The sequence below is a fragment of the Maylandia zebra genome, linkage group LG8, assembly GCF_041146795.1.
Source record: "Maylandia zebra isolate NMK-2024a linkage group LG8, Mzebra_GT3a, whole genome shotgun sequence".
Taxonomy (NCBI): domain Eukaryota; kingdom Metazoa; phylum Chordata; class Actinopteri; order Cichliformes; family Cichlidae; genus Maylandia; species Maylandia zebra.
In genome coordinates, this window is record NC_135174.1 from 15,577,462 (window position 1) to 15,597,357 (window position 19,896).

The 19,896-nt window shown below is 41.7% G+C and overlaps 1 protein-coding gene across 2 annotated transcripts in view; it reads left to right on the plus strand.

The window, feature by feature from the left end:
• Positions 1–1,605: 1,605 nt before the first annotated feature.
• erbb2 (erb-b2 receptor tyrosine kinase 2) overlaps positions 1,606–19,896 on the plus strand; it is a 33,610-nt gene continuing 15,319 nt past the window's right edge. The window contains exons 1-11 of one of the 2 annotated variants that reach the window (XM_004574981.3): positions 1,606–1,878; positions 13,658–13,809; positions 13,913–14,093; positions 14,293–14,433; positions 16,562–16,627; positions 16,748–16,863; positions 16,962–17,103; positions 17,226–17,354; positions 18,257–18,401; positions 19,127–19,200; positions 19,325–19,415. In XM_004574981.3, the coding sequence (XP_004575038.1) occupies positions 1,743–1,878; positions 13,658–13,809; positions 13,913–14,093; positions 14,293–14,433; positions 16,562–16,627; positions 16,748–16,863; positions 16,962–17,103; positions 17,226–17,354; positions 18,257–18,401; positions 19,127–19,200; positions 19,325–19,415 (1,373 nt within the window). In that variant the 5' untranslated portion in view covers positions 1,606–1,742. The remainder of the gene's footprint in view (positions 1,879–13,657; positions 13,810–13,912; positions 14,094–14,292; positions 14,434–16,561; positions 16,628–16,747; positions 16,864–16,961; positions 17,104–17,225; positions 17,355–18,256; positions 18,402–19,126; positions 19,201–19,324; positions 19,416–19,896) is intronic. The other variant, XM_004574982.3, reaches the window with a different exon arrangement.

Below are 19,896 nucleotides of genomic sequence, written 5' to 3' on the forward strand. Positions count from 1 at the left end.
TTGTTAAATTGTCTGTTTGTTATCCCCTTGTGTTTCCAGCCTGTTTCCAGTCGGATTTAGTTTCTCCTGTTATTCCTCTGTTATTTATGTTCTCCTCGTGGACTTCTGGAATGTGTTTTGAACTTTTCTTTACCTTTAATAAAGGTAATTTTCTGTTTTAAATCTGCCTGCCTCAGAGTCCTGCCTCCATCCACAACCTGCTTATCATAACAAGCTTCCCAGAAATATATCCGTAATTAAAATCATCCTGAGGTGCAACAGTGATATTTACATCAATTAGTAAATAATTATGATCTAATTTTTAATTTTATAATGTGTATGAATCTGAAAATGCATTCTACATAATCTGCATGTTTACTGGAGGCGCTTTAAATGTATGATGGTTATACAGCCGTTGCATTACTAAGTTACTTAACAATTATTACTACGTTTACATAATCAAATTAATGTTTTTAACTTTCCAAAATAATCGACCAACAGAAAATTATGTTTAAACTCTTGTAAAGCACCACTTTTCACGTTATACAGTCGTAATAGGGTTCAGGGACTGAAAATCACAGCCAGACTTTTCAAAGTCAATGCTCTATTCAAAAAAGATTTACCCCCAAAATGCTAACTTTGAGTAATTTGATTACATGTAAATGTACAATGTAAAACATTTAATGCAATCTGGTGAATGAAACTTATTTGATTGGTATGTGGTCAGCTTATACCAAGCATACTTTCCTTAATGGTTAATTATTTGAATAAATAAACCTTTGAGTTTACATATTTCAAGTGCATTTTATTCAAAATTAACGCTTCATATTTGAGGGTCAAGAATACTTTTTGAGAGCCCAGATTTTGCTTCTCATAAACATAGGGTGCATCTAAAGAAATCATCCGATTCCAAAAGGCTAGGTATTTTTTTAAGCAATGGACACAGATGTTTGTGGTATTTTTTTTTAAAAATACATTACTGAAAATAAAGTTTAACATAACAAAACTTACAATGTTCACAAGTGTTTAATGCGTCCTCTTCTGGATGCACGGCACATGTTCATACGAAAGTCAAACTCGTCCCATACTTTTGCGGGCATGTCTGGAGTCACTTCTGTTGTTTTGCTACCCACCGACAACCGTGCAAAACTCACAAATCCGCTTCTTCTAACAGTACAGGTTTTGACTGTTTCCAGTGAAGGACTGTGGAATTAAAACACTTTGAAATCAGAAGATTTTTTTTTTGTTATTCTTTTTTGGATACACCCTATATGCGGACCCCCACCCCTCTGTGGCACCCTACTGTAAAAAATCCCGGAAACGCCCCTGCATATAACCAATTTGACTTTCCCCTTTACTTGCAAGCGATAGTAAGGGATACTGACATTTTAAAAAAAGGTGGTAGCATATTCACAGATTATGCATGAGCGGGGTAAATGGTTAAATTGCTTTAATTGTTCCTCCATATTTTACAGTTTGATCCACTTGAGCCCTCTGGGGAGAAATAAGCGCAATTAAAGTTTGAAGGTCATTTTTAGGCATAATTAGAATGAAACGTGTTATAGGTTAAATAAGTCAGACCGGAGTGAGGGCGGGTTGACTGAACCTGCCACTCCCCGTTCAGGCCTTTACGCCACGGGAGCGCGCCTGCGCTCCTGTTACGCGCTTACTACCAACAGGCAGGGAATTCATGGGAGGAAGTATCTGAGATTCGGACACGAACAACAACTCCACACGGTGCCAGAAACGACAGTTAGCTCTAAATGAGATGCAAAAACTTAATCTCTGTTTCCCCCAGATGGACTAGAAGCGCCGGGTCTGCGCAGATGGAGGCGGCGAGAAGTTTGCTGTTTGTCGGGGCCGTACTGCTCGGAGTGACGGGCGCTTCAGGCAGAGAAGGTGGGTAACTTTCAGCGCTTTCCCCCTGTCAATAATGCCTCCGCCGTCGGCAAAATAGACCCACGGAGCTTCGGGGAGATGGCACTGGAGTGTGCTGGCTGTAATTTTAGGAAATGCTGGAGGTTTTTTTCTGGTCCGGAGGACTACATTCCTCCGTGACTCCTCAGCCGGGTCCTCTCTGCTCTCCTGGGATTTATGAAGGGCTGCTTATGAGGAAAAATCACACCTGTCACAAAACAGCCTCGCTTTAGATTTACAGTTTGGACCAAAATAATAATAATTAAAAAAAAGATTCAAAAACTAAATAAACAAATATCTCCAATCTTGTAACACGTTGACTTGCTCAAATAAACACAGAGCAGAGACTCAGGTAAGAAATATGAGAACCTGCTTTACAGCTTTGCGACACAACTGACTTGTGCACTGCAGGCGGACGGTTCGTGGCTTTGCTGTAAACACAAACAAAAACAAGACACTAAACAGGCAGTGCATTGTGGGCCAAGGATCATGACGATGTCAATTATTCACTCCTGGCTCTAAAAGGGAGACATTGTGCGATAGAGGGGCCACTTGTCACACTTGGAGCTTGAGTACATGCCAGTAAAACAAGAGCTAATTGGAAGGTGCAAACGAGCTGCAAATCATATTTTTGCTTGTTTTTCATTTTATTATAGGTTTTGGGGGGATAATAATAATTTATAATATTAAATAATATATATATTTAATGCTTGATCTGATGGTCAGTCTGTACTTGGGCTATTTAGTTTGTTAACTGAGAAAATGATTGATAGTGCAGATTAATGGGTGCATATGACCCTTTATAGATCGATTTTAGGTGTATTTGGGGAGATCAATAACCCCCAGCCAGCTGCTTTTAAAAGCAGTTTTATTGGCACATGCTAATGGCAAAAATGAATCTGAACTCAATAACAATTTATTCTGCAGTGCTCACTTTATTGACATGCAGCTGTTGGCTTTCATTGATGTGCACAAAATAAAGAAAGAGCCCCCTTTGGGGTTTTTCATTCATGTCAGCCTCAGAACAAAAATGACTAATGTAAGTACAAACAACTGTCTGTTTTATTAGCTGCTCTCTCTCTCTCTCTCACACACACACACACACACACACACACACACACACACACACACACACACACACACACACACACACACACACACACACACACACACACACAAACAAAGCCTTTAGTCACAGGTGAAGTGATTTTCATCTATGACTGCATTGTTGGTGGGAACTGGTTGGTGCACTTTACTCAATCTGTGAAGCATCAGTTCAGGGCGAGCGCTCCGACTGGCTCCAGAGTGAATCTCAGCTGTCTTACTTTCAGTTATGAAGTATTGTAAAAGTGTTATATCACGCACACACTCTTTCACCTCCCCGTCCCCGTGCCTGTGTGTGTGTCTGTGTTCAGTGGCCTTTCTATCCATAGAGTTCGTGCCCTTGTCACACTCCAGTGAAGCTCACTGTGTGGCGATTAAGTCTTACTGAACTGGCCTCAGTGATCAGCTAACTCAGCCTGCTGTGACTCACCAGTCTAGACCGCGTGTTAGTGATCTAACTCACCCGGAGAGGAGAGTGGGACCACCGGAGAGCCATTGTTGCCGTCCTCCGGGGAGACTTTCAGCCTCTTCTTCTGTTTATCTTCTCTTCACCCGGCTTTTAGTGGGAAAAACCTCTGAGGAAATAAAGTGTTAGATCTGTGAATCTGCACATCTTACATCAGTGTGACACTCAGAAATACTGCTGACATCTTCTAAACTCTCAGTATTTAAACGATTGCCTCAGCTACCTTGTTTGTGTTAGCAGAATGAAATCATGGGGAAATAATTAAAAAACAAACGTGTTATTTTCACTATTTATTAACTTCCCTGTAATTCATAAGAGGTCTGTAATAGTGATACTCAACTTGCGGCTCACAGGCCAAATCAGGCTCGGCATAGGGTGCTGGCCAGCTCTCTATAAAACTAAAGAGGTTGCAGTTATTTTTAATGTAGTGTAAACTTTCAAAGCATCCATAACTAAAATGCAGTGGCATCTCGCGAGCGCGGTGAAATAATTATGCATCACAAGGGCCAAAAAGCCCTTCCAACAAGGCCATTCATTTGAAAATAACTGATTTAAAAGAAAGGAGTTTGCTCTTTTTACTGCCCATTCATTCAATCTGATAAATATTATAAATATTAAAAAAATTCTGCCTATTAAACGACCTTTAGTTTGATGTGTTGTTTGTAAAAGTGCCCTCTAGGTAAAGCATGTAACGTATCCCATGTCTGCAGGATGTTGGAATTAAGGAGGTATGGGTAAAAATGCCCGATTCAAACCCTCGATTCCAAACTTAGAAACAAAGAACCGTCTTGTATTTTCAGTACAATATAAACAAAAACCATAACATGTTTTTCAGGGTAATTTCTGAGCATCATAAAATAAGGAGTTGATGAGAGAGATCATTCAAATGAAAACTAGCACAAAATTGCTAACTGTGAAGCTAGCACATTCATCCTTAATGGAGAAGTAATTATATTTTGGAGTGGTGTGTGCAGGTGGGCGACAGATCAAAGGCAAAACCCGAATGTGCATTGGGAGGAAAGACTAATTCAAATGCTGCCACAGAGGTGCACCGCATGCTTACTATTGACCATTTGCAGCACGCGCGTGCTTTAAATGTCACTTCCACACGAGCCTCTCGGGACCAGCTGAATGTTTTTGTGAAGCAACTTTAGGATGATTAATGAACCTATGCACAATGTTACCTTCAAGCTATGAAACCCGAGTTACAAGCCCTTGAAGTACATAGGGATGGGTTGAAGTTTGCCTGCATTTTCAAGCCCTCATGACTTCAGCAAGTAGACACATTCATTTAAGCTCTGCAGCCTAGTTCATTTTAGAGTGCGTCCATCTAGAGACAAATTGCATTTCTTGGTGATGGGTGGCCGGTCAAAACGAATTAAAGTACCTAAATTTTGATATTGGGTTCATCCTCTGGCTGTGAAATCATTCTGGTTCGAAATAATTTGCGATTAATTTTTTTTCTAAGTGTTTATTTGCAAATCTTTCAAATTCTCCTCTAAGGGAGTGACGTGGGAACGTGATCTAGACACTTCTGAATATCTAAATGTTTTGAAAGTAATTTAAGTATTTTTTTTTTAAATGCTGGATTTTACGGGGTTCCACTGGTGGCTCTATAGTGATGTGATTTACCTGACTAATGAACAAAATATCCCAGTTTGATCCCGGGAGGGGACACTGATCCCTTTGGGGATATGTCAGGAAGGACATTGGGCATTTAAAAAAAAGTCAGATCCGGCATGTAGAGCTACCATCTGTGGTGACTGCTTGTAAATAAAGGAGCAGCTGAAAGCAGCTCAAGCTGGATTTTGTTACACTTGAACCTGTAGAAGATTTAGGACAGACGTGTTGGACCAACATCAGGAATAATGATGCTTGAACGCTCCAGCAGATTTCCAGAGACCTGGGAGAAACTGTCAGTGACTTTTCCTTTAATTTGTCATAAAACCCTTCTGGAATTCTAACAAAGAGTAACTGATTTGTACACAGCACTGTGTACACTATGTTAATGAAATGTATCCCATTCAATTTATCGATCAGTTATCCTTCTGTGGAACTCCTTCATTAACAGCACTTATCTTTTAGCCTTTTATTTGAAAATAATAGCAGAAATCGACTTCTTGATATTTATTTAGGCCAGTTTTGAATGGAAGATGTCCTAATTTTCCCTCCTCCTTATTCCAGCGCTCTAATCCAGACTCCTTCCTTTATGTGGTTAATGTGTAGAAAGAGGTCGGGACACTCTGAGATGTGGCGGTGCGTTCGTGTTTTGGTGGTTTTAGTCTGTGGCGGCGTGAGTGTACGAGGAGTTCGTGGCTCCAGCGCAGCACAGAGCCTGTTCTGCTTGTCTGTTGAGCAATACCTGTTTTTTTTCTTTCTCGACCGCAGAGTGAAGCGGTAGAAAGAATGCGCTGTGGGGAGGCTGGGAGAAATGTGGAGTTTATGCAAGACGCGTTGCTAAGGATTAGGGCTGCGGTGCAATCAGGGCTGCCGTGTGAAAAATCTGAGCGAAAGTCCCGCTGGATCAGATCGCTCTGTTTGCGGAACTTTGGAGGATCTAATCCATTAGACGAGAGCACGAGGAGCAGGCTTTTCCGCTGTGATTCAGCCCTGTTCCCGCAACAGCGGCGGCAGCATCGCGTTCCTGTTGCTACACACACACACACACACACACACACTGGTAAACACACACGCACCTCCACACACTCCCTGTGCTAACTGGCATGCAGCCACACACAGGTGTGGCTTCAAGCTGGCTTTCAGTTTTCAGTCTCAAGCAGCCCGTTTGTACAAACACACACCGCAGCCTCTCAGGAAGCCTGATTCAGATCAAATCAGGAGTGATTTCTTACACACCGGCAGTACTTCGTGTTCTCTCACTTTCCTTAGAGCTGAAACAACAAGTGCTGACATTTTAAATATCTTGCACTTCAAGTTATAAAACCTCCTCTGACTATATAAAAAGTGTTTGGATTGCTTGGCCACATGCACTTAAAAGTCCTGCAGTACTAACTGCATTCACAGGAATGCCACAGTACGTGGCATTCCTGTGAATGCGTGTGTTGTTACAGGGACTGGACGATCAACTTTCTGTTCAATCAATCTTCACCAGCTGATTCACCAGCTCAGCAGTGTTATCTTTTTATGTGCTAACGACAGCCTTGGCCGGGGTTCGCTGTGTTTTCTAACTGCCCATCCGTACGCACGTCACTCTCCGGCATTCCCAAGAAGCCGATAACCGTTTGAGGAAGTTTCTATAAACTGGGCGCAAAGTTCACTTGGACTCAAGGATGCACTGATTAGAATATGGCAGTCAAAGGTCACTGCGATCCAACAAAACATCTTTTTTTCTTTCTTTTGTTTTGGTTGTAACTCCAAAACTACTGTGCACAGTGACATCATACTGTCCAGACTTGCCCATCTGCTGGCTTCCTTCCTTTCATCACTACATTTGTGTTAAGTCTCGATGGAGGTGGACTTAACTAATGTTTGGCATACCACAGAGCTCAAGGTGGTAATACTAGTTTTCTAAAGTCAGAACTGGTAAACAAGCTGCTGTGCTGAAACTGCTAGTGGCGGTTAACCATGAAGTAAACAACGTGTAAAAGACAAAGTTGTTATTTCCACCACGTTTCACATGTTAACCTGACAGCAACTCTATCTTTAACAGGTTGTCCCCTAAATGCGAGGCTTGTTTGACGTATACAGACACCTTAAGCATGCTTTGAGATTAATCTGCTATGCTAAACTGCTGTTACACAAATTAGGACATGTTAACAAACCTAAAAGTAGTTGGATGGATTTAAACAAGCAAAGGTAGAGTCACTGGCATGTAGAGCGTTGTTTTCCATTTTCCTGTCAGTATTCATGTTTACCTGTGCGCAATTTCAGTCCGATCATGTTGTGTATTTACATGCATCGACGGTTTGAACAGAGGAAGTCATCAGTTTCTCTCCTGTCTCGTGTGTTTGCCTTTTGCGTCATTTATCTTTTTCAAATGGACCCACGCTGTGTTGTCGTTGTGTTGACATATAGCAGGCATTCGCAGTAAGGATAAGGTACCTGTCCATACACACTGATTCGATTGAGGTCGGTATAACCCACCTGTGTCAATTGAAAGGAAATTTTGGTCCAAAGGAGCGTTATCAGGTCATTGTGTTCACATGAAGCATTTTTATATCATTCAGACTTTTATTCCAGTTATTAGTGTCCTTGTAATCATGGCTAATGACTGAGCTGTGAGCAGATATGGAGCTAATGTGATTTATCTTACCCTTTTGAGAATAGTTGCTGAGCTCCTCTCCTATTATAAATGTATAAACACTGGACACTTCATTACATCTTGCTATTACCAGCTGGACTTCCTTTTGCTTTCAGCACTGCTGTAATTCTTTGTGGCATAGATTCAACAAGGTGCCGGAAATGTTCCTCAGAGATTTTGTTCCATATCGACATGATAGCATCACGCAGCTGCTGTAGATATTTTGGCTACACGGCTATCTAATGATGTGAACCTCTTTCACCACCATGTCCTTAATGTTTTGGGATCTAGTGGCTCTGGAGGCCATTTAAGTACAGCGATCTAATTGGTCATGGTCAAGAAACCAGTTTGAGATGATTTGAGCTTTGTGACATGGTGTTTTATCCTGCTGCAAGCAGCCGTCAGAAGATGTGGTCATAAAGGGATGGCATCAACACTCAGACAGGCTATGGAGTGTAAGCGATGCTCACATGGTGACCCAAAGAAAATGTCCCCTAGAGCAGGGCGACATGACCAAAAATATTTATCACAATATACATTTGAAAATTTGCGATAACGATATAACTGACGATATAATTGACACGAGACAAAATACTTTACAACTCCACAACTGTCAAAAAAAAACCCCGTCAATGTATTTTCACTTACACAAGCAGCTTTTTTAAGTGCATTAAAGTTATATAAAAAATTTGCAGTGCAAATGCAAATTCCTTGCTGACAGTTTAACCAAAAGGCATTTCCAGTGGAAACTGGCCGACATATCCTCAGCATAACCATGTATAATATCCACAAAACTTAAAAAGAGGTTACACACACACAATACGGTAATATTATGTTGAAGCACAGTACATATCACTCCGCGAGGCTCCTGACTACGATGGCTGTAATGCTCCGACAATCCATCAAGCGGTGCGGGTCCGTAGCTTAGCAAAGTCGTACTGAAACATTTGACAGATTTGCGAGCGCCGTGTACATAAAACTGTTTCGAGGTCAGTAAACACAACCAGAGTTCATACATAAGGCACACGGGATTATAAGGGGCACTGTCGATTTTCAGAAAAATCAAAGGATTTATTTTCCAAAAAACACGGTAATAACGACGGCCCGCTAGCATGCTCTACCAAAAATAGTGCTTTGTTGTGTATCTGACGGACGAAAGCTAAACCAGTCCCACACCACTGAAGTTGCAGCATTTTTACAAACCAATTCTGGTTCATCCGTTTCATTCAACGATCCACTTTCGCTCTTCTCATTCTGCGTCGCTGCCATGTGCGTATGTAAACAAAGGCACTGCGCATGTGCTTTTTACCCATATTCCATCGCGATATTTCATTTTCTTATCGTTGCCCAACATACACCGGTATTACCGTGAACGGTATGATATGGCCCAGCCCTAATATCCCCACACCGCCTGAACTGGTGGTACAAGCCTGTCTCCACTCTTGTCAAGTTCTGGTGTGGCTGTGAGAGCTGTAGCCTCAGTTGCCAGTTCTTAGCTGACAAAAAGGGCACGCAGTGCGGTCTTCTGCTTCAGGTTGGATGTTTTATGCATTCAGAGACGCTCTTCTGCGTACCTTGGTTGTAACGAGTGGTTATTTCAGTTACTGTTGCTTTCCTATAAAAAAACAAAACAGTTTGACTTCTGGCTCTGATAAAACACTTCCTCCACTAGATATAGTCTCGATTTTGAACCACTCTGTGTAAATCCTACTGATAGTAGATCAGCAGTTTCTGAAGTACTCAAACCAACAACCAGGCTCATTTAAATCATCTTTCTTTCCCATTGTGATGCTCAGTTTGAACTAGAGCTGGGCGATATGAGATTTTTTCATATCACGATATGTTTTTTTCATTTCAGGCGATAACGATATCTATCACGATATAAGCCAAATAACTATATTTGTAAGATTTAAATGTGCCGTTGCTCACAAGTAAAATGTGAAATAATCAGCAGCTTGTTTTTAAATATTTATTTCCCATAATAAGTTCAACAGGGTAGATGTACTTAAGGAACATGAGACTTTTTCAGATAAATAAAGGCAAATATTGCAAACTACACACAAGGCAGCCGCTAAAGCGTTTAAGTTTCAAAATAGAACAAACAAAACAGACTAAATTGTCAATTCCACTTAGAAACAAAATATTAATTCTAAAAATAAATCTTAGTTTGTTTTACAGAAGAACAGACAAAACTGACTAACTTTTGTCAATATCAAATAAACTGAGAACTAAAAGGAAATTCTCAATCTCTCCTTGTTGTATAGCTTAGCTTTTCAAACAGTTTTAACAGTTACTTTAGTCTGACAAAAGCCGAATGACGAATTAGCGCTTCCAGTCAGAGACTGAGGCTACGTCCACACGTACACGGGTATTTTTGAAAACGGAGATTTTCCGTTTTCGTTTTAAAAAATAATCCTGTCCGCACATAAAGGCAGAAATGAAGGAAAACGCTGCTATGAACATGCCAAAGCAGCAGGTGGCGCTAGATTCCTAACCGTGCAGAAATGTTGGCCAATCAGAAGTCTAGAAGCCTCGGTGGGAAAAAGTAAACAAAGCTGGGGCATAGAAGCAGAACAGAGTCGTATGTGTGGACGGACAGTAACTGTGTGTATATGTAAGCATTTAAACACTGCAGAGAGTAGAATTAACAGTAACAGTATTGTAGAAATTCATTTCACCGAAACAATAACGCGGCGCACAGTGTGACGCATGCACCAGTTTATTGTATTTCCAGACTTGCTTTCGGCACAATTTACAGTGCACGCTACTCTGTTTTTTGTCAGACTTGAAATAGCCGAAATACCTTCAAACTACGGAATTTCTATGGCTCTTCCGTTCGACAATCTCTCCGGCATTGGAACCATCATCGGTTTTCTCTTCGGTCACGCTCGGTTGATTTTTCTAGTCGGCACACTCATTTCCTCCATTATGCGCTGGCTGCTTCCCAAACAAACACACGTGCGGCTTGGCACTTGTGCTGTACGTAGCAAGTCACGCGACGTGACGCTGCGGCTGTGATTGGTTCAGCTCTGCGCTACTGAATTTGGATTGGCTGACCTTTTTTTTTTTTTTTTTTTTTTAAAGAGGACAAGAGCGGCGAGGTCTATCGCGATAGCTTAATTTCTCTATCGAGTAAAAGTTATATCGCGATACATATCGTTATCGTTCTATCGCCCAGCTCTAGTTTGAACTACATGCCTAAATGCATTGAATTGCTCCTGCTGTGTATGTGTATATATCTGTGTATCCATGCTGATTGTAACTTTGAGGGGTGGCATTATTCAGGTGAATGTATTGAAGATTATAACATAATAGCACAGTTGAATCTATGGTTTCCATCATGCTTACGTAACAGGGTGTAGTTCAGACAAACTGGGTTTCAAATAAATCTGTGTGCACAGATTTGACTTAAATGTTACAGAGGGATATGTCAGTTACACTGTGTACTTATCCAGATATAGCACTGCTGAGGTTTCCATGGCTTCAACTGTAGTGCAGCTGCAGCTGTTTTAACAACAGAACTAATTAGAAATATCCGGCGGGTAATTACATCGCAGGGCTTCATTTAAATGATGTCCAAAATGCATCAACAGCTGTCTGCAGCGCTTCACTACTGAGTGAGCGCGTGAACAAGTGGGCAGTGGGAGAACAGGCATGGTCTCAGATAATCGGGATCCTTTTAGCCTCTGTAATTTGTGACCGTAATTAATTTAGACTGGAGAGAGCGTGAGTAGGGTCAGAACTCAGAGAAACAGACGGGAATGTAGGAAAAATACCTCCCTCGCTGTTGTTGCTCTCTAGCAAAACACCTGAGCAGTGGAAGTTTCCAGTGGCAAATTGGCATTACATGCTGTGCAGCAGGCAGCATTAATGCGTGTACACGTGACACGGCGCGCAATCACCTTGTGAACTGGAAGGTCACAGGTCACCGATGTAGCTTTGATCAAAACTCGGTGCCAGTCACCACAACATCCCCCTTTTACTGGGAAAATCCAAAACTGTGTGTGTCATCTTCTAGCTATGCAACCACACACCTTTCTATTAAATTGCACTTCCCCAGAGGATGATTGCAGTTGAGCAACAGCTCAGACTCTGAGAGAATTTAAAAGACACGAGTGATCAGAGAGGATGTGAGGACAATTTCTTTGATAACTGCTTAGATAAACCTTTGAAGAGGCAGGAAGTGAACTTCGAATGGGGAAAGTAAAGTTAGCGTCTTGACCGCGGGCAGGCTGAGTAACGTGAGCGATAAAAGGGAAAGTATTTTAGGCCGGGAGCTCCTCACAAGTCCACGCACACACAGGCGTTGCTGAGAGACTTTTGGAGAGCAAACAATGAGGGAATAAAGGGAGAGGAAACTGAGGACGGGCTTTACGCACACTTTTCAGAAACGGATAATGTGCTCTGTTGAGCTCTCTGTTACAGCACATTTCCCTAATCCCCAAAGCCGGAGACATCCAGCTTTTTGTTTTTTGTCACACTCTGGGAAAGCTGTTTGTGTTTTAGAAGTTCTGTCTTATTGAAAATGATTAAAATGCCAGAGGATGAGAGTACATCTCCACTCTTGGCTTGACTTCCAAAACTATTTTCCATGATGACATAATTGAAGGAGTCGGCGATTAGTCATTTGATTTGTTATTTGACACAAGTGGCAGAGGCTGGGTGTGTATTTTTGGCAGCCGCACGGTTAATCATAGACACATTTACTGCAGTAGCTCGCTGTCTTTATTAATGCTTCAGTACTTCTTTAGCTGAGTTGCAGGAGGGGTAATATGGGTCTGTGCGCTCCGCCATCTCCAGGAAACTTTACACGTGGCAGACGCACACACATGATAAGACGTATCTCCCGAAGTCTGCTGGTAACCTCACTGTGTCATGAAAATCGGCCTTGTCCCGGCTGCCAGGACTTCCCGTTCTTCCTGTGGTGTGCCTGCTTCTGTGCTTTCCAAAATGGCAGGGAGAGAGATGGCTCAGTAGTGAGGTTGGGGGGCTTCAATGAAGAAAAGTGGGTTGACTGTTGAGGGGCTGCTGGAAAGGAGCCAAGGGAAGTCATTTATAACTTCGAGAGAGGAGGGACTGTTCACCGTGTGACTGCTTGTTAAGGCACGAGAGCTATGTGTCTGCAAATGCCCCTGTGAATTATAATGCTGTATGACCCCCGAATTCAATTCTGTGTGTGACCCACTGAAGGGAATCTGCTGCCAGGGGAAAATATATCATATATGTATACTAAGACGCAGACGGAGGCTGTGCGTGCGGCTCGTATTTCTATTTAGGCTGCTTGTGAATAGATGGAGTCAAGTTATGTGGAGTCCAAGCCTTACATTCATTACCACGTAGGTGTCTGTACACATGAAAAAAGGAACCAAAAAAGAAAGGACTGTTGTAAACGTTTACATTGAGATGTCCAAAAAAACCTCAACATTATTAAAGCAGTGTGTGATCGTCTTGAGAGAGAACAGAACAAAAGAAGCCAACATCCATAAAAGAGCTTTGCATGTCCCTCAAGAAGCCAGGAGAACTATTCCTGTAGACTACTTAAAGAAATGACAAGAAAGCTTGACCTAGAGAGTTCAGGCTGTATTGACTTGCATTGACTTTCGAGCTTGTTAGAATTGTACAACCTCTGTTTTTCCTTATTATACTGCACTGCATGTGTTTGCCCATCTTCCAATTTTCCAAGTGAAATAAAAATAAATGAAGGTTGGCTCACAGCTTTTGCAGACTACTGTATGTCATTTAGTTTTTTGTAGGGATGATATTTTAACCCATAAAATGCAAGAATTCTGCCGAATGAAAAGTTGAATGGCTTCATTCATTAAAGAAACTAAATGTTGCATTGAAGAAAAGTGGTTTTTTGTTTCTATATACTGTAGGTTGTAGTTCTTGACAGGTCATATAAATTGCCACTTTGTTTCTTTGCCTTGCAGTCTGTCGGGGTACAGACATGAAGCTGGCCCTGCCCTCCAGCCTGGAAAACCACTATGAGACTCTGAGGCTGCTTTACACCGGTTGCCAGGTTGTTCATGGAAACTTGGAGATTACACACCTCCATGGAAACCCTGACCTCTCCTTCCTGCAGGTATAGTTTGAATGGAAACGCAAAGAAAATGTTAATACAGTTAATAAGCTTGGTTAGCTCCAGTGTTCCTCACCTTTGTCTCTCTTCATCTCTTCTTCACCAGGGGATTGTGGAGGTACAGGGTTATGTACTTGTTGCTCATGTTTCTGTGAGCCTGTTGCCCTTAGACAGCCTTCGGATCATAAGAGGCAGCCAGTTGTACAACTCCAGCTACGCGCTGGCTGTGCTGGATAACACTCACGCCGGTCAGGGGCTGAGGACGCTCCGGCTACGTAGCCTCACAGGTCAGACATTTTCCTCAAATCCGGCGTAATTTGATGTGACAAGTTTGGAGCTCAGACTCATTTTCTTATCCTCAGCCGCCAGCTTTAAAACACTGAAGTGTTTCACTGGAAGATTGGTCAGAACAGAGGCCCGTTTCTCTCAGCATCTGTTGTCTTCTATAAGTTGTGGAGTCACTTTTATGTATTATCTGTCCTGCAGAGATCCTGCTGGGTGCAGTGTATATTTGGGGGAACCCCCAGCTGTGCTTCCCAGACCCCCAGAACATCAATTTGACGGACATCTTGGATGAGCAGAATGGCCGTGCCAAGGAACACCGACTGCAGCCTCGGCCTCCTAACTGTGAGCAGCTGACTGACTCTAATAGTGAACAAAGAGAAACATCATGCAGCGATTTGTCGATGTCATAAAGTCATTTTACATGTCAGATGTTTCCTGGTTGGGAGCATATGTTGATCTAAAACCCGTGTATAGCTTTCAGCACTGATGGTTAGGGCTGCTCAATTAATCGAATTTTAATCACGATTACGATCTGGGCTTTCAACGATCATTAAAAATGACTGAGCCGATTATTAGCCCCTCCCTCATTTATCCGCGACACCTTAAAGGCCGGTCCGTGAAAATATTGTCGGGCGCAAAAAAGGTTGGAGACCGCTGATTAAGAGGACCCGAGGGAAGCCCGGAAAGCTAAACAGAAGTTATTTGGAGAGGAGAGTGACTGCCGCTGGTTGAAAAGAGAGGTAAAAAAAACTTCAGTGGTGTTGCACACTATTTTATATTATTTTTTAAAGTCATTGTTAACCCTTTAAAGCCGGTCAGAGCAGCACGCTCCGTGTTGTGTAACTATTTTTAAATCCCTGTAGAACCTGAACCGTGTAAGCTAGCGCAATAATTTGTTTTGCATATGAAACCGGAGGAGTTGTACTTACATCTGATGCCATCAGCTTGTCCTCGGTCACAGTTTCCTTCCACATAAAGCTTTGCAAAAACTGCATAAAAAGCTCTTGCAGGAACAAAAACACAATATTCCAGAAACACGCTTTGCCGTTCCTATCAGCTGTTCGTAACACTTCCCACAGTGAAACAGACGTCAGCGGGAACTGTCGCATGTCCGCAATTTCCCGGCCGAAACCGGAAGTGACGTCATTTTCGCGGAAATTGTAGTTTTTTACTTGTAGGCCTTAAAAGCCTATACTGGTCATGTTTGACCTTTCTGAATAGTTGCTGGGATGCTTAGAACTCAAATTGCACTGCTGGAAATAGTTTATTTTGATGCACCTGCTGTTTTCTTTGCAAATTTGCATCATAGGATTGTTTTTTCGTTTTTCCTGCAGTATATAAAAATTGGTGTATCTCCAAAATAAAACTATGAAGACACTCAAAATAAATTTCCTGTTGTTGTAAACTTTTTTTTGCAACTTTTTTGTATTTAAAGTTTTGAGGGATAAACCTCTTAAATTTCTCCAAGTAGAAATACATGTAAAAAACAAAAACGATTTTCAATTTTTTTGTAGTTTATTGCACTTTTTTGCAATTAATGTAGTTACTATGGACTTAATGCATACATATTATTAAAATATGGGCTATAACAGTTGCATAGCAAATTGAAATGCTCCCACAAACAGCACTACAACATGTAAAAAAAATAATATAAGCTCTGGCGGACTTGGTTCTATAGTAGGTCTTAAAGGGTTAAATAAATATCGTCAAATAATCGTGATCTCAATTTCAGTGAAAATAATCGTGATTATCATTTTTGCCATAATCGAGCAGCCCTACTGATGGTGCCTTTCCAGATGTGTAAAGGCGCCATCATTACGTTGAGGAGCATTATTCCAAAATCTTTCCACATTTTGAAGACACAGTTTTTTGCGGATTAGTGAACCTCGGCCGGTCTTTATTCCTGAGAAACTCCTCTCCTCTCTTTTTATACCCAGTCATGTTAGTGATCTGTTGCCAGTTAACCTCATTAGTTGCAAAATGTTCCTCCAGCTGTTTTTTTTTTTTTTTTTTTTTTTTTTGCTTGCTTTTCCAGCTTTTTGTTGCTCTGTCCCAATTTTTCGAGACATGTTGTTGCCACCAGCTTCAAAATATTTTTTCATCAAATAGTAAAATGCCTCAGTTTAAACATTTGATGTGTTTTCTTTGTCCCACTGGGGATAAAATGTGGGTTTGTGAGATCATTGCATTCTGATTTTATTTTACATTCTAGCGCTGTGTCCCAGCAATTTTGGAAGTGGGTTTATAAATCCTAATGTGGGCAAAAATCGTTTATGTTGGTTTTGGATACTTTACATAGATTTCTTTTATAGAGTTTGACCTTCCAGCAAATGGCTCTCATGAACCGTACTGGTGCCTTACATAACCACGGATCAGCCAGCATGTCTGCATGCTCTTGAATCTTTGTCTTTCTTGTAAAATTGTGGCTCAGCTTTCCCTGGTTTTTATTCCTGGCTTTCTTCTGGTGCAGGTCCAAGTTGTTCGCCTGCATGTGGGAAAAGATGCTGGGGAGAGACTCCTCAGGATTGCCAAACTCGTGAGTTAAAATCACACACACAGTCATGTCATGTAGTTTTATGTAGACAAAAGCAGAACAGATGAAGTTTTGCTGAAAGGTTGACTGTGTGTGTGTGTGTGTGTGTGTGTGTGTTTAAAGTGACCCGAGCTAAATGTGCGTCTGGCTGCCAGCGGTGTAAAGGTCCTCTACCCAACGACTGCTGTCACCTGCAGTGTGCAGCTGGATGCACTGGACCCAAAGACTCAGACTGTCTGGTAAACAGTCCTGTTGTTTTTGTTTTCTTATCTACAGTGTAATCTCCTTTTTTCCTTTTCCTTACTGGAGAAACATGTTTCCTCCTTCCTCTCTGCAGGCTTGTCGTCACTTCAACGACAGCGGTGTATGTAAAGAGAACTGTCCACTGCCCACCACCTATGACCCCGTCACGTTTCAGTCCCAATCCAACCCACATGGGAAGTTTAACTTTGGAGCGACCTGTGTCAAGACGTGTCCTTGTAAGAGTTTGCCTTAAAAAAAAAAATCTGCTTAACCAAGAAAGCTGTCACACGCTCGCTGATTTATTTATTTTTTTAAATCCCTGCCTCCCATCTTGGACACTTTGTCTCCTGCCCTGTAGATAACTATCTGGCGTTGGAAGTGGCCTGTACTTTATCTTGCCCCCCAAACAACCAGGAAGTTGTCGTCACCCAACCTGACGGGACGGAGACGCAGAAATGTGATAAGTGTGAAGGAGACTGTCCCAAAGGTGAGGTAGTCATTCTGTTTTCTCCTGGGAAATATCATTCTGTTTACAAACACACGCACACAGTGGCAGCTTTATTAGATTTACCTGCTAATTAGTGTGAATAAAAACATCCACTTGGAAGCGGAAGATGGTTCTAGATTTGAGTTAACTCGACAAATCGGAATGAGGTTCAGTAATCTGGTCCGCCTGTCTGTTCATGTCGTTAGTTTAGCTTGTTAGTTTCTCTGTCACCTTTATAACCTTGCTAGCATAATTCTCCTGTCTCTGCTCCTCATACCAAGCCTCCAGGATCTATGGTGCTCATTTTCATCTTCATATTTTTATTCTTGGATTCTCCTGGAGCAGCTTTGCATGATTCAATGCTCGCAATAATTTTTAGTTATTTTATAATGGACCTTGGTGCAACCGTTCAGCTCACCCACTGTCTGAAAACAAGTTGTTATGGCTCCTGTTTTTCTGATTCACTGCCCATCGTAAACAGATTTAAAGATTTGAACAGCAGGTCGGTCCGGTCTGTGTGCAGGTGACGACAGTATCCACTCTCACTGACATCATACCAAGCCAAGAGCAGAAAAACTAAGTGTTCAGAGCTGGTTGAATGTTATTGTATACAGTACTGCTCAAAAAACTTCACATTGTCAATAAATCACCGCTGCTATTTCCAGTTTTCATAGCAAAACATAAGTAAATGAGGGGTGGTTTAAGGCTTTGTTCCTTTAATGCAGTGCAAATCTGTTTCATTCAGCAATGATCACGTCCTAGTTCATGTTGCTGGGTGATTATTAGTCATTGTTGTTGTTAAACTTTAGACTAATTAGAAATACTGCTTCCAGAAAAGCTCTGGTTTGGTTTAACGTCTGTTGTTGTTTTGTTTTTTTCCCCCTTCCTGGTTGGTATCATAGTGTGTTTCGGCCCGAGTACAGACAACAATGGTGTCACCGACAGCAGCAGCAGCATCGCCGTAGTAACGCCTTCCAATGTGGAGGAGTTCAACAAGTGCACGAAGATTTTCGGTAGCCTGGCCTTCCGCTCTGAGAGCTTCTCATGGTGAGAGACTTTTACATTTTTAGAAACGTGTAAAATTCAGTAAAGACAACAAGCAGCTTGACACCAGAGACTTTATTCCGCCACAGCGCCACATCCCTCCCATTCAGCACTTCAAATATTTAATTTTGCAGCAACAACTTGTACACAATCCTTTTGCCGTCCGAGCCTATCCCTGCACATGTAACCAGACCGGCTTTAAACTCAAGTGTTTTTGACGTTGTGTCAACAGAGGACAAAACTGCTCCAATTTGTTTCTACACCAGTGTCATTCAAGAGCATTTCAAATAATGTAGCGAAATACCAACAGTTAATACAAAGCTTGTAGGTTTGCTTACATGACTTGTAACTTGCTGAGGTTGAGATACTACATGTTGATAAAATTCCCCGACAGCTGATTTAAGTGAACGCGTGTGTGGTTTCTGATGTATTGTTGAGGGTTGTCAATAATGGGTTAGTGTGATCTGAACCTGCACAAACAGGCTTGCATTCAGCATATTCCTCCTATTTCCTCCTATTTCCTCCTGTGGATTGAATCTGTATCTCTGACTCAAGATCACCCAGACACATCGTCTCCATGACTTGTGTGGACTGGCGAAGGCATTTCTCACAAAATCCAAGCTTAACCTGGAGGAGATATTAATATTGAGGACAAGCCAAGAGAAAATGAAATTGTTCCCAATAATCAAAGTGGCTTTTAAGTCTTACTTAAATCTTACGCTGTCCAGGGATCCTGCGAAGAACACCTCAGGCCTGACTTTGGAGCAGCTGAGTGCCTTCAGGACTCTGGAGGAGATCACAGGTACCACAGTGTTTGTTAAACCCTATGTGAGCTTTTTATTAAGTAACATTTTATCTGTTTCTCACACCGAAGTCTCCTCAGTTGGAATGTTTTCATCACCTCTGTGTGATCTTTAAACTTGCAGGTTATCTCTACATTGATGCCTGGCCAGAACAGTGGACCAACCTCAGTGTGTTTGAGAACCTGAAGGTGATCAGAGGCACGATGCTCTACAAGTAAGACTTCTTAAAACTGCTTGTCTGTTGCTCTGCATGCTCTCCACTATTTCCCTTGTCATCCTGTTTGCACAATATGCCTGTTGTGTAACCATACTCAATCCACTTTACTGCAGTGTTTTGTTTTGTTTTCCCTTCTGTGGTGATTTTATTATCAGCTTTATTATCAATAAACTTACCAACGAGCTGGAAACAAACATTAGGTGTGCCTGCTAAGCGCATTTTTCTTCTCATGCAAGTGAGCACGATGGAAACGTGGATAAAAAAGTCAACTAAATGAAGAATAATAGTAAGTTTAAGTAATTTAAAGAATCAATAAACTCCACTTCACCATCCGGATCGTCTATATGTGCCTTGAACAGCTCTCCTGTAGTATTAAGATCGTTATATAGATGCAGCACGTTTAATTTTCTTTCCATGCGGTGCGTCACTACATGTCAATGTGTCCACCCAACACTGTGTCTTTGTTTGTGTTCAGTTT